The sequence below is a fragment of the Anthonomus grandis genome, chromosome 7 (assembly GCF_022605725.1).
Source record: "Anthonomus grandis grandis chromosome 7, icAntGran1.3, whole genome shotgun sequence".
NCBI classification, from domain to species: domain Eukaryota; kingdom Metazoa; phylum Arthropoda; class Insecta; order Coleoptera; family Curculionidae; genus Anthonomus; species Anthonomus grandis.
The window spans coordinates 2,624,127-2,639,415 of NC_065552.1; the positions used below are offsets into that span (position 1 = coordinate 2,624,127).

At 34.2% G+C, this 15,289-nt stretch overlaps 1 protein-coding gene across 2 annotated transcripts in view; it reads left to right on the top strand.

The window, feature by feature from the left end:
- LOC126738390 (transient receptor potential cation channel trpm) overlaps positions 1–15,289 on the top strand; it is a 191,549-nt gene that overhangs the window by 74,101 nt on the left and 102,159 nt on the right. For both annotated transcript variants that reach the window (XM_050443699.1, XM_050443698.1), the window contains exons 6-7: positions 11,183–11,345; positions 14,086–14,299. In XM_050443699.1, the coding sequence (XP_050299656.1) occupies positions 11,183–11,345; positions 14,086–14,299 (377 nt within the window). The remainder of the gene's footprint in view (positions 1–11,182; positions 11,346–14,085; positions 14,300–15,289) is intronic.

Genomic DNA, 15,289 nt, shown 5'->3' on the forward strand with positions numbered 1-15,289 from the left:
TGACTACGTTTACATCGATCTCTTTTGTAGGATCTGATTTAATATTTAGCAATTGTAATACAATTATTATTTACAATTCTTGTATGCACTTCTAGCATTTGATTAAGTTAATGTATTGTAACTAAAAATTGTGTTTATTAAAATTTTACACTTAAATTTAATATCATAAGTTGCTACGTAGAAAAGGCTACTTAACTGCAATTTACATCTGATCTGATAGTCAAATATGACTACATTTACGTCAACTTCTTTTGTTGGATTTGCTTGAATATTCAACAGTCGCAAAACTTAAACAATATACTTTTAGGCCTTTGCTACATAGCAACCAAGATAGCAACTTATATGCCTTTCTAGCAAAACATTTTACACTTAAGTTTAATGTCCTTAATTGCTAGTTTATATCAGTAATTTAAACTCAAGTATGACTACATTTACATCGAGTTTCTCTGTCGGATCTGCCTTAATATTCAACAGCTGCAAATCTCAAGTAATATATATTTAGGCATTTGCTACAAAGCAACCAAGATTCCAACTTCATCCTTATAACAGTTAGGTTAATGTAGTTATTGTAATTACAAATTTTGTTTATTAAACAAACATTTGCTGCTACGTAGAAAAGGCCATTATTTACCTTAACCTAGTTTACACCAAGTCAAATATGATTACGTTTACCCTGGCTTCCTTTGTCGGATCTGCTTAAATATTTAACTTGCCTTTCAAGCAGGTTAGTTAATGTATAATTTTAAAACATTTTACACTTATTAAATTTAATGTGATTAGTTGCTACGTTGAAAGGGCCATTATCCAACTCTAGCTAGTTTACAGCAGATACTTAACGTGAAATATGACTACGTTTACCTCAAGTGGAAAACTCGAGCAATGCGTAATCAGGCCTTTGCTACATAGCAACTAAAATTTCAATAACGCATTCCAAATAAGTGAACCTGAATTTTGCAAAATGTGCATTATTTTTTAAACTAAGTCTCATAAGTGTTGCTACACTAAAATGGTCTTTATTGAAATCTAACGTCACTTTATACATTAAAGTAATTTACACCAATTATTTGTAGTCAAATTTGGGTGTGTTTACATCGACGAACTTTGACCGACAATAATTGGTTTACGCTTTGCTAATAAGCAAACACTAATTCAACTTGTATGCACTTCTAGCATTTGGTTCAGTTATTTTATTGTAATTAAAAATTGTGTTTATTAAAATTTTACACTTAAATTTAATATCATAAGTTGCTACGTAGAAAAGGCTACTTAACTGCAGTTTACATCTGATACTTAAAGTCAAATATGACTACATTTACATCAACTTCTTTTGTTGGATTTGCTTGAATATTCAACAGTCGCAAAACTTAAACAATATACTTTTAGGTCTTTGCTACATAGCAACCAAGATAGCAACTTATATGTCTTTCTAGCAAAACATTTTACACTTCAGTTTAATATCATTAGTTGCTAGTTTATATGAGCTATTTAAAGTCAAATATGACTACATTTACATCGACTTCCTTTGTCGATGTAAATGTAGCCTTAATATTCAACAACTGTAAAACCCACGTAATATATGTATATTTGCCATAACCAAGATTCCAACTTTATCCTTCTAGCAGTTAAGTTAATATATTCTAATTCAAAATTTGTTTATTAAACAATTGACATTTAATTTAATGTAATTTGTCTACGTAGAAAAGGCCATTATCCAAATTCACCTTAGTTTACACCAAGTCAAATCCGATTACGTTTACATCGATATCCTTTGTCGGATCTGCTTAAATTTTCAACTTTGCTGCATAGAAGCTAAGATTCTAACTCATATGCCTTTCAAGTAGGTTAGTTAATGTATATTTTAAAACATTTTGCACTAATAAATTTAATGTGATTAGTTGCTACGTTGAAAGGGCCATTACCCAACTCGAGCTAGTTTACATCAGATACTTAACGTACTACTAACGGGTTGCCTACCCACCTGCCGCAAAGGGTCCAATTTTAAAACAGCCCCATCTCCGAATGGGGGCTTTTCCGGACATGGGTTCCTATGCTCAAAATACTTGCCTATGGAGCCCCTACCTACCCTACAATTTTTGCCAAAGTTACCGTGGTCACCCTGTATGTTGCTGCGTAGAAAAGGCCATTATCCAACTTAACCTAGTTTACACCAAGTCAAATACGATTACGTTTACATCGATATCCTTTGTCGGATCTGCTTAAATATTCAACTTTGCTACATAGCAGCTAAGATTCTAATCTCCTATGCCCTTTAAGCAGTTTAGTTAACGTGTAATTTAAAACATTTTGCACTGTTAGTTTTAATATGACTAGTTGCTACGTTGAAAGGGCCATTATCCAACCCTAGCTAGTTTACATCAGATACTTAACGTGAAATATGACTACGTTTACATCAAGTGGGAAACTCGAGCAATGTTAAATTAGGCCTTTGCTACATAGCAACCAAAATTTTAATAACGCATTCCAAATAAATGAACGTAAATTTTGCCAAATGTGCATTGTTTTTTAAACTAAATCTTGTAAGTGTTGCTACATTAAAATGGCCTTTATTGAGTATTGGAGCCTAACGTCACTTTATACCTTGAAGTAATTTACATCAATTACTTTTGAGTGTGTTTACATCGACGACCTTTGACAGACAATAATTATTTTAAGCAATTTTCGATTTCTCCCTCTCATGCCGTGAAACGTGAGGAAACACGTTGAAAAAGGAGAAACGTTATATAACCGGGACGTCGGCAATAAAATATAAAAGGAAACCTAATCTGAAGAGTGCACGTCCCTGGAAAAGAACGCCTTTGTCGTAAAGAAAAAAAAACAACGCTTCCGTCGCTTTTAGGGCCTTTTTATTAAAAAAAAGAAAGCGAGGCATTAATAACGTTTTATTTGAGGAATTCGCTTTTAATTAATACAGACTTTATTGCTTTAAAATTGAGTAAATTATGCCCTGGAGGGCTTTATATGCTGTTATTTACATTTGAGCTTGATATATAGATTCTATGTAATATTTTTATTAAGATCGATCTATTTTGCTCAAACCGGTTTTGAAATATAATCAATTAAAATGTGAGGGGGAGTTGACATTCGGGGGCGATATTTCCGAAAATGTTGCTTGAACAAGCTTAAACCCCAAACAATATTATTTGTAAAGAATGTTCTTCTGAATAGCATACTTTTTGTTTGATCAGAATATTCCTATTGGTTTCTTAGATATTGGGCTTTGAAGTGGACCCTCACGTAGAATTAAAAAATGAAATTGAATTGAATATTTAAGATTCAACAACTTAAAGTTACACATTGTTTACTTCGGACTGAATATCACATTCACCGAAAAAAAGAACTTTCGTATATTTAGGATTAAACAACAAAAAGCACAATTTTCCTCCAAACTAAACTTCGTTAATTTTTAATATTTTTCTGAAAAAAACACATTTATGTTCAAGATTCGACAACAAAAAGCGCATTTTAAAACGGCCCCATTCGTATCCATTTAATAAGACCGTTGGAATAATAAATTTCCCCGTTCACCGAGAAAATTGATTTTTACCCTTTTCACGTGTTTTCCAACTTTTCTCACATTTCCATGGAATTTATTTTCCTATGCATTAAGACCAGTAGAGAGGAAACGCGAACTCGAGTTTCCCTAATTAACGGATCCCATTTGTTATTGTTATATGGACGAAGAACATTTGTGCAAGGAACAAATACGAACTATTACTCTCTTTTCTTTCTAATTAAAACGATCAATAAAGTGCAGATATTACAATAATCATTTTATTGTTCCATTCTTTCTATAAATTTATATGCATAAAGTTTGCCGAACACACTGTTTCCGTATCAGGAAATCAACACCAATTCAATTTTTTACTTATCACATTAATATTAATTAAGTTGTATGTATTGTTAAATAATGATTTGATTTAATTTTTCTCTATTTGAATGGATTTATTCCTGATTTATTCGCCATTGAAAGTTTCATTCTATTAGGCAATAAAAACGTTAATTTAAGCGTTAAAAGTTTTTATTTCCAATGATTTATTATAGGGCGGTCGCTTCTGTAATTAATTACGTTTTATTTAAGAAAAAATTGTTTTTTTTTTCAGAAGTGGGTGCAGCAGATTAATCGAACCCAATTGTATAAAGTGAAGCCAAAAATAACAAATGGTTTATCAATTTTTGTTTTATTCAAATTACAATTCAGTTAAAGTGAAGCGAGAACTGTAGGTTGTCTAATTTAGTAAGAAAAACTCCTTATATGCATATATAGAAACTTGCATGCACCGTAGAATGGGGCTATTTGAGAATTTTTTTGAGGTTTTTGAGTGATATCTATAAGACAAAAGTAAGCTTGATCAATTTCGTAATGGCGTTGGAAAGACCTATGATAGAGGTATCTATTTCTTATATTTGACTAACGGCTTCCTCTTCTGGGAGCCGTAAAAAAATTTTTTTAGGGCCTTCTCAAATTGCCCTATAGGGTGGGGCTTTTTGAGAATATGGCTTAAAATTGCATAAATCATCATTTATCCACTGAAGGGAATATTTGGAAAACAAAAAAACATTTTTAAAAAAATAAAAAACATGTTAACATATAAAAAAAATATACAAAACAAAAAATATTTCTTGCAACATTGCAAATTACAATTAAAATAGGTAAACAAAAAAACATAAAGTAGATAACTCTAAAAAATGATCAAACAAAAAAAAACACTTAAAAATAACTCTGGTTTGAAGGTAACAAAGGTTTCTTGAAGGTTACAAACAGTGGTAACTATATGTTTATTTTATGTTTAGTTCTGAAAGATTATCCGAAAAGGTAAAAAATTGCCTGGTCCCTGAACCTTCAATCTTAGGAGGGCTAAGTATCATGATAATCATTTCGGTTGTTACCTCGTCTTCATCTAACTTAGGAGGAGATAAAAATCTTTCCGTTTTGGAGGATTTTTTTAAAAACGATGTTTTGAAAACCCGTTCCCCGTTTAGCAGGGTAACGGATTTTATTTGTCCTATATAACATTGGCTTGAAATTGTTGCCGTGTATCGAACAACTACCCAATCATTGACCTTAAGATTACTAAAGTTTATAAGAGGATGGTCATCATCGTCACTGCTGATTTTCATCATCATGTTCTTCTGGTTGGATTTCTTTATCAGGTTTTTTCAAATTAAAACAGGGAAGGTCTTCATCGTCAATATTTTGTAGCTGGCCTTCTTCATCATCTGATGATTCGCATGAACTTATTTCAGAAACATTTCTACTAGTAGACGGGTACAAATCAGATGTAGAAACACTTTTTCCTGCTTCTACAGTAAGCTTCTTGCGACGCGGTGCTTTACGCTGCTCACAACTACCCATACGCATTTCTTTTAGGACATCCAAAACTGAGCTTGAAATGCTTGAATCTAAAATATTAGAATCTGTACCTGTGGTGGACGATGCAGGTAATCTTTCCTTTGGTTGCGCAGGATTTAGAGGGTGCAATCCAGTTTTGGAAAATCCTTTGCCATTCTCTTCAATCTTGTTATGGAGCTGTGCAAGCAATCTAGGGAATACATCTTTTGAGAGTGTAGTCATTTTCCGCCCTTGGCCTTTCTTCCACGTTGTCAGAATTTCGCGCCAATATTTCTTAAGTGAAGAATAAAATGCGACGTCTAATGGCTGCATGACATGGGTCGCATTGCTTGACAAACAATGCAATATCAATTTTCTCGCACGTTTTAAGGACGTCTTCGGAAAAGTGAGAAGATAAGTTGTCCCCAATGAGAGCCTTAAATGAAAATTAAATATGGGTAAAATGACTTAAACCTCTCTGTTATACCTACTTACCTTTTTTCCAGGTTTATTTTTAAAAAATGGAACTACCACAGTAAAAAACCAATTTCGAAAACAAGCGGAATCGAACCACCCGCTTTTAGACCTATTATATCTGGCACCTTTAGGGCCTCCCTCAGTCGATGAGTCCCAAAGATGCTCACCTTTATATACTACATAAACTGGTAATATCTGGCCATCAGCAGTACCAGCATACATTAAGCTTATGGCTATTTTTGTCGAATTTATCACTCTTTCTGGGTACCTTGATCCTCTTTTATAAATATATTTCTTAGTGCCTGGGTTGTCGGTAAGGTTTGTTTCATCATAATTTATCATTAAACTAAGATTTACCGCTAATAAAGTATCTCGGGCATTATCAAAAAAATTATCGATAACTTCTGGTGAAAGTGAAGCTCTTTTAGTTGAAATATTGGATGATAGACAGTTTGATATGAGCTTTTCGTGTCGTTTAAGAAAAGCTAATGCCCAATCTCTACCAGGAAAGTTATCCTTCAAACGAACCTCCTGTACACCTTTTTTATCCAGGTAATTCTTCGCAAAAAGTCTTAGATCCAATATGTCAAAGGGAAATCCCCAAGCTGCCACAATATTTAGGTATTTCACAAACTCCCTCTTCTTCCTTGGAAAATATTGAAGGTCTTCCCGGTTTTTCAAATATATTGGTCCCCCTAGCACGTCTGCTTATGGTGGCGATGGGCACTTTGAAATGCTCGGAGGCCTTAGCCAAAGTTAACCGCCCTTTTTTTACTTCTTCTATTGCTCTGGCTAAGGCTTTCTCTGAGTAATGCCTATATGGCACGTAATTTTTGCCATTTCTGACATGGCTAAATGTTTTTTTATAAGTGCGCACCATTATCTCATACCATTCTAAAAAAGCCAATTTCATTTGAAAGCAATTTCTAACAATTTTCAAATAGCCCCCATGCCTTCTCAAATAGCCCCCAGTCACTTCTCAAATTACCCCACTCCAGAAAATACTGAATAAAAAAAAACAAAAGAGTCCTAAAATGTTTATGTTACCAATACACCTTCCTAAAACCCCATACTTTTATTTGGATTAAGTGCCAATATCATACAATTAATCGGTTTAGATTTACAGAGTAAAGTTAACCACTTACCGTTCTTTCACCAAAAAACACGTGTTTTTCCTAATATTTTTACGCGCCAAAATAAAACAGCTACCTTTCGTCGATCTGCGCTCGAGTACGCGGTTGCATGTGTACTTATGGCCTTGCGCGGCGTTTGCGTATTGTTATTAACTCTGTGGGCGTTGTTGCCGCTTTTAACATTTTTCGGATAAATTCTCAAATTACCCCTGATTTCCAGAATAGCCCCATTCTACGGCATATGTTTTTCTCAATCATATATGTATACATATACAAATGTGATTTATGAGGAAAAGTCGTCAATGCTAGAGAATATAGATTAATTTAATATTACGGGATTTACCTAAAAACAAATTAAATTTAAAATTAATACATCTCCATTTAACGTCATTATTTGGTACAAATCTTAAACATTTTTTGATCTATTTGAATTAACTCACTTTAATAGCATTAATTTTGCAAATTTTATTAAGGGAAAAAACCGGGAAGCTTTAACTTCTGCAACTGATGCCCACAGTTACTATCAAAAGTTATCTTCTAACTAGCTGACATAAATATATGATCTTATAAGACTAAAAGAGTCCTTAAGAGTAGTACATAAAATCAATAATTTTTGAATTTTAATTAGTACAATCCAAGACTATTTAGGTACCTTGGTATATTAGGTATTAAGGTACCAATAAGAGAAAATTTTTTTTCTTCTCCTGGAATAAAAACACCATTTTCTTGACTTTTGGTGAATGGATTTTGATCTTTTTTTCCAAATAGGTTAAAATAGTCCTCGGAGTCCATAAATCAAGCCCATAAAGCAATTATTGTCAAATTTTGACTGCTAGAACCCAAGATATTCGGTTGCCTATAAGGGACAAATTTATTTATTTATTAACGTAATCCATTTACATTGTAATTATGGAAAATATATAATAAATTAAATCTGAGCTTGTGAAAAATATCACGCTATATAAAAACTCTATATCATACCACTTAAAATCACAGTAAGCAATAAATGCACCCTTTTTATTAGTTAAAAAAATGGAAAAAGGATGTAAAAAAAAATAAAGAAACATAAAAAATTAATTGGTATCTTACACGCACTCCTGGAGTAAGGTTTCCAATATCTCGAGTTTTAGTTGATGGATTTTAGTAGATTTTTCACAGAAGACTAAAAATGGCTTCGAAGTAGTCCATGACTCAATAATTGCAAAATTTTGACTACTAGAACCGAAAATATTGACATGATAATACGAGACAAATAATTAATTTTTGTCTCACAGGCACACCTGGAATAAAGATTCCAATATCTTGAGGTTTACTTGATGAATTTTAGTCTTTTTTTCACAGAAAACTAAAAAAATCTTCGGAGTAGTCCTTGAATCAATAAATGCAAAATTTTATTCACTAGAACCGAAAATATTGAGGTGCCAATAAGAGACATTTTATTTTTTTTCTTACAGGCACTCTTATATTGAGTATTAGTAGATGGATTTTAGTCGTTTTTCTTAACGACTAAAAAAGACTTCGGAGTAGGCCATGGCTCAATAATTGCAAAATTTTGACTACTAGAACCGAAAATAGTGACATGATAATAAGAGACAAATTATTTTGTTTCTTACAGGCACTCCTGGAATAGAGATGCCAATATCTTGAGTTTTAGATGATGGATTTTAGTGGATTTTTCACAGAAGACTAAAAAAATCTTCGGAGTAGTCCTTGAATCAATAAATGCAAAATTTTATTCACTAGAACCGAAAATATTGTCGTGCCAATAAGACACAAATAATTTTTTTCCTTACAGGCACTCTTGAAATAAAAATTCCAATATTTTGAGTTTTAGTTGATGGATTTTAGTCGTTTTTTCACCAAAGACTAAAAAATTTTTGCAGTAACCCATGCATCAATAATTACAAAACTTAGACTACTATAACCGAAAATATTGAGGTGCCAATAAGAGAGAGATTTTTTTTTTCTTACAGGCACTCCTGGACTAAAGATTCCAATATATATATTAAGTATTAGTAGATGGATTTTCGTCGTTTTACACAGAACACTAAAAAGGCCTTCGAAGTTATCCGTGAATCATTAATTGCAAAATTTGGACTACTAGAACCGAAAATACTGACGTGTCAATAAGAGACAAATAATTTTTTTTTCTTACAGGCACTCCTGGAATAAAAATTCTAATATTTTGAGTTTTAGTGAATGAATTTTAGTCGTTTGTTTACAGAAGACTAAAAAAGTCTTCGGATAGTCCATAAATCAGTAATTGCAAAATTTTGACTACTAGAACTGGAAATACTGACATGCCAATAAAAGACAAATTATTATTTTTCTTACAGGCACTCATGCAATAAAGATTCCATTTTCTTGACTTCACTATGTCGATTTTAGTCATTTATTCAAAAAGAAATAGTTGGTAGTTCATAACTTTTATCAAATAAAAGCGATAAAATTATTATAAGATTATTTAGTGTTTTTACCCATCACAAAAGGTGAAAAACAACAAATTATGTGACCTATGTCTAATTTAATATTGGGGTTTCCCTAAACATATTGGGAGCTCTATAAGCACAGTATTTAACAAAATCATATTATTATGACTATTAAATAAAGTTATACACAAATATTGTTCATTTCGCATGAAATATTGTTATTGCTAAATAAATTACATCTCTTGTTAAATAAATAAAACAAATAAGTTTACTAGGCCATTCATTTTAATGTCTCGCAAGAGTATGTAGTTGTCGTGACGCAGTGGCGGTACACAGCATTAAAGTTGATTTTGCAGGTGCGATCCAGTTGAGCGGGTATTGGAAAAACATGTTTAACATCAATTTCTTCGTGAGTTTTCAAGAAAATCTAGTTTCCTCCTCAAAAAAAAACTGTTTGAATAAAATTAACTTAAACGGCGAAATGCAGGACGGATCTACATAGGAAAAATTGCAAATTTCCCGGATTTGTAAGTCGGATCCCAGTGAGTGAGTGAGAGGGAAGGAAGTTTTACTTTCACCGGAGTAAATTGCCTTTTCAATTTTTAATGCTCCCGGCTTTCGTAAATTTCCGTTGATTTATTATCAGAAAACGCAAACAGGAATAAATAAATTGGCAATCGATATGTACGTCAAATAGTGTCTTACAAATTTCAAAGCAAACATTTTATTTGTGTGAAATGAGGGTCCACTTCGAAACCCAATATCTAAGAAACCAATGGGCATATATTAATTAAAAAGCATGAGACTATTCAGAAGAATATTCTTTACAAATGTTGTTTAGGGTTTAAACTTGTCCATGCAACATTTTAGGAAATATCACCAATTTGCCTTATTGTGCTTTTTGCTGTCGAATCCTGAATACTAAAAATTTCCTTTTTCCAATAAAACATCAAAGTTAGAAGGGGACAATATATAACTTAAATGGATTCAAATATTTGGTAAATCTGCTTTTCATCCCTTAGGTCTACGTTTCATGAAACTAAATTTATCATCCACTGTTTTCAATCGTACGTTGCTCCCAATAGGACTCAACTGTCAATGTCAAAACTGTCACTTGACAATCTTTTTGTTGGTCAACCCTGAATAATAGACACTTCTTCGTTTAACATACCTTGCTTATATCATGACAAACATTTACACTAGTTTTCTACGGTTTAATTTACTGTTGTGTTGACACCAAGATGGCTTCACTGTCAACGTCACTTGCCTTGGCTCAATCGCAAAGTGCGCTTTTAGTTCGTCAAATCCTAAGTAAACGCGTTTTTTATTGTCGAATCCTGAATAATAAAAAAGAAATTGTTTAAAATAATTTACTGAACAATTGCTTAAATTTACCATAAAGTTTCATAACATTAAATTGACTTTTAATTCATCAAAGATACTTTTGACGTGTTGACATCAAGAACACAGTGTTAGAAGAAGAATCAGTGTCAACGTCAAAATTGTCATATGTCAACTCACTCGACTGCGCTTTTTTACTTAGGAACTATTAATATAAAGTAGCACCACATTTTCTCCTAATACTAAAACACAAAATGTATGGCGATAAAATCTGGCTGGAACACCTCCCTTTGATTTGGTTTGGTGAAAACCTCCTTTTTCACTTAACGCAGGCGGAAATTCCGCTGTCAAAATTGAATTTTCTCCCCGTTAGAAATCATCCGTTTTTTTCTTCCCTAGGTGTCTAATATAACAAAACACAGAAAAATAATCAAAATTTATTATTTTTTCAGATGTTGTTGTGGACGCACGTTAGAACAGCACAAATACCTGGTGGATCCGAACCCCATGGCCCCTGGGGAGATCTGGTATCCGTCGAAATGTACCGTGGCCCACCCTACGGACGCCTATGGTACCCTGGAGTTCCAGGGTGGGCCGCACCCTTCCAAAGCACAAGTAAGTCACCTAAGATCGATTTTGCAATATTGGAATGGAGAAACATCTGTCAACCAATTAAGCGACTGTCAATTGTCACTTGTCAAATTCTTTCGTTGTTGCTAACATATGAATATTATAGTCAGTATTTAATTGATGGAGCCAGATTACTTGCACGAACCTCGAACTGTAAATATGGAAAGCAGTAAAACATTGCGGCAACATTGGATCGATATGTAAATTGAGCCGTTCGGTTTCTTTAGTAATTTCGACATGAGTTTCTAACGTCAACATCAAACGTCACATCTTTCACTTCTTATGTCAACATTATTCCTCTTCTTCTTCTTTTTATTTGGTTTCTACCTGTGTACAACGGATTTTTTATTGTGAGCCTATTTCTATATTGACTGTCAACGCGTGAAATGAAATTCTACAAATGTAAGACATCTGTTTAGTTTGCTGCCAACAATTCGGAAATAATTCCTTTAATGACAAATATAAGAATCTGAGTTACGTCCTCTACTTGTCATCTGTCAAACTCGGTCGATAACGACGTCCCAGTACTGTATGTTAATGTCATCTCAAATAAGATTCATAACTGTCAACGTCAAACGATCCGAGGAGTTTTGAATCTAAAAAATGTTCAACTGCCTGGAATTATAGACTGTCACTTATCAAAATAAGTGTCATATGTATAATAAGTTTCGATGTCTTATCTGTCAACGTCATATCTTCCAGTTATCATCTGTAAAACTTGACGACATTCCAGTCCTGCTATCTGAAATAATACTGAAAGCTGTCAACGTCAAACGATCCGCGGCATTTTGTTGCATTAAAAACATGTTCAAGAGTCTTGAATTTTAAACTGTCACTTGTCAAAATCATCGTCATATCTGTCAACGCCTCCTTTACGGACGCCTATGACACCCTGGAGTTCCAGGGTGGGCCGCACCCTCCTCAAGCACAAGTAAGTCACTTGACGATCACCAATTACAAGTTCGACTTGTTTTCTGCTTTACGTCAACATCAAACAACGTAACCGTCACTTCAATGGTCAACGACAACTGTTGTCATCTGTCAAGTTCTTTCAGTGTTGCCAAGACGTCAATCAAATTGTAGTAAACATTGGATCCATATATAAATTTAGCCGCTTGTTTTCTTTAGATTTTGTGGCCTGAGGTCCTAACATCAACATCAATTGTTACTTTTTATATCAACGTTTTTCTTCTACCAGTTTCCACATTCCAGTTTATTCTTATCATCATTTAATGGCAACATAGCGGTTCAAAGTGCTGCCTACAATTCAAAAATAATGCTTTTAACGATGAATATCAGAATTCTGACTGTCAAATCTGTCAACGTGTCTCATAGTTGTCATCTGTCAAACTTGGTCGATAACGACATCCCATTCCAGTACGTTAATGTCATGAACACTTTTTTGGAAGCCTGGAATTGTAAACTATTATTTGTCAAAATCGATATTATGTCTGTCAACATTATGTCTCCTTAAACCATTTGTTATCTGTCAAATTCAGTGAAAGACGACATTTTAGGTCTGCATGTCAAATCATATAATATTCATAACTGTCTTCGACGTTACTGAACGTCAAACGATCCGAGGGGTTTTTTTGAATCGAAAACATGTTCAAAAGCCTGGAATTTTAAACTGTCACTTATCAAAATTATTGTCATATCTGTCAACTTCATCATTCTTCTAGTAGTCATCTGTCAAACTAAATCGATAACGACTTCCCATTCCTGTATGTAAATAATGTTCAACTGCCTGGAATTAGAAACTGTCACTTGTCAATTTCAGGGGTGGCTAGATTTTCAAAACCTATCCAACGTTGTCAGAACGTCTATATTGAAGCACAGCTGGTAACACCGGAACGAGTACGTCAATTTACCGGTTTCTAACGACACATCCGTTGTTCCATAGAGAGCATTTATAGGTTCCTGAATAATTATTGAAGCGTGTCGTGGCCACAAAGACGTTATCTCGTTCCAATTTACCGGATCCTATAATTTCGGTCTCCTATCCTTCTATTTACCTCTCGGTTCAAGTGCCTTTCGTTATGGCAAAGCCCGTGAACTGAATAATGGAACGGTACAAGACGATATTGCATTATTAAAAACGGCACTTCCATTAAGAGGATTATCGACCCCCTTAAGGGCCTGTCTGGTATCAATATCTTAAGCCTTATCGGCGATAAACTGTTGAAAAAATCCCCTTTTTATTCCTTCGGTTCGATCATCGACCATGAGAGCACTTTGAAAATTCGGAACTCATTTTTTTCACCTCTTTCGATATTAAGATTACGGTGCTTTGAATTTATTTGATAGTGGCGACATCTATATGAGGAAATAAAGGTTCAAACGTCAATGTCAAACTTGCTACTTGTCACTTGTCAAACTAGACTGATTAGAGGGGTTTTCTCGCGTCGAAAACCGTGACTTAGCCTTCAATTGTCAATATTTATGAATCGTTGACTTGTCAATATTTATGATATGAAATGTCATAACTGTGAATGTCAAATTTCCCACTTGTCATCTAGTCAAGGATAACATCAACATCCGAGCTGCTTTGTGAGCTGTAGTTGCCTAACCTGAACATAGCAACACTGCTAGTTGTTTCCTCGACGTGGCATGACAAATTGTCACATGGCAGTTGTCACATGGCAACACTGTTAGTCGTTATAACTGTTCTAGAATGACAAATGTCAGCTGTCATACTTAATTAATAGACTATTCCGTTCTATAGTATATCAGGGTAGCACACGACACCAAACCCGACCACCTGATGCAACTGATCACGCGCGAATGGGGTCTCGAACTACCGAAGTTGCTGATCTCGATCCAGGGGGGCAAAGCGAACTTCGAGCTGCAGCCGAAGCTGAAGAAGGTGCTGAGGAAGGGGCTGCTGAAGGCCGCGAGGTCCACTGGGGCCTGGATATTCACCGGGGGGACCAACACTGGTAAGTCGTCAGGTTGACATCTTGTTAGAATACATACAATGTTAAACAATATCACTGTTTGCTGAAACAGTTTAGTATACCATTTAATAGATGATGCCACTAGTACTAAAAAGTTATTTTTAAGGGCACACGTGCCTTTAGACAATGTTAGGTTAAGAAGTTTTCGTTCTCTTTGGTGGTACTATTCGTATTGGAGTGCTTTTTGGCATCTTCTTTTTAAATAAACCAATTTAGTAATATACAGCAGTCTTTATTTTATACCCCATGCAAGTCAAGTCTTCTTAAATTACATAGTTGCCAAACTAATAATCGTTCATATTTTAGTTTTTTATTTAAATAAAACGCACATTTTGTGTAAAAGCATTTAATCAAGAAAACTTTATCTAGGTAGGTTATGACCAAAAACAAGACCCTCTCTCTCTCTTAAACTCTTGACAATGTCTTGACTAGCTGATACATCTACTTAAAGAATCCAATGTTGCCAAGGTTACGTAAAACTTAACCTAAAACGGTTAAACTAATCAACCTTAAAATTAATATCCTTAACAATAATAACTGCTGTGGTGCTATGAATGCACTCAATAACTTGTAGCAACACTTAATTACGTTCTTCCCATAATAGCAACATCGCCATAAGCCTTAAAACAAGCAATTAAGTGTGTGACAAGCCACTTAAATCACCCGCTCCTGCATTAATAGGAGGGCAACTAACTAAATTACAAGGGCCATTTGCCCTAATAGGCGATCTGTAACTGTGGAATTCCCTTTATAGTGGACCAGGGAGTCATATTGTCGTTCCGATATCTACCACGTAAAATTTCTAAGGGTTTAATTTAAGCATAGTAGCGGCACATTGTATGCGTTAATTGACTTATTCCACTGTAATGGCTCGGATAAAACTCACTTTAACGACAATAAAGGGCTCGACAAGGTGGGCGGATGGCGAGAAGGAAAACCCTATAAAATGAGCCGGGCAATTTTCCATAGACT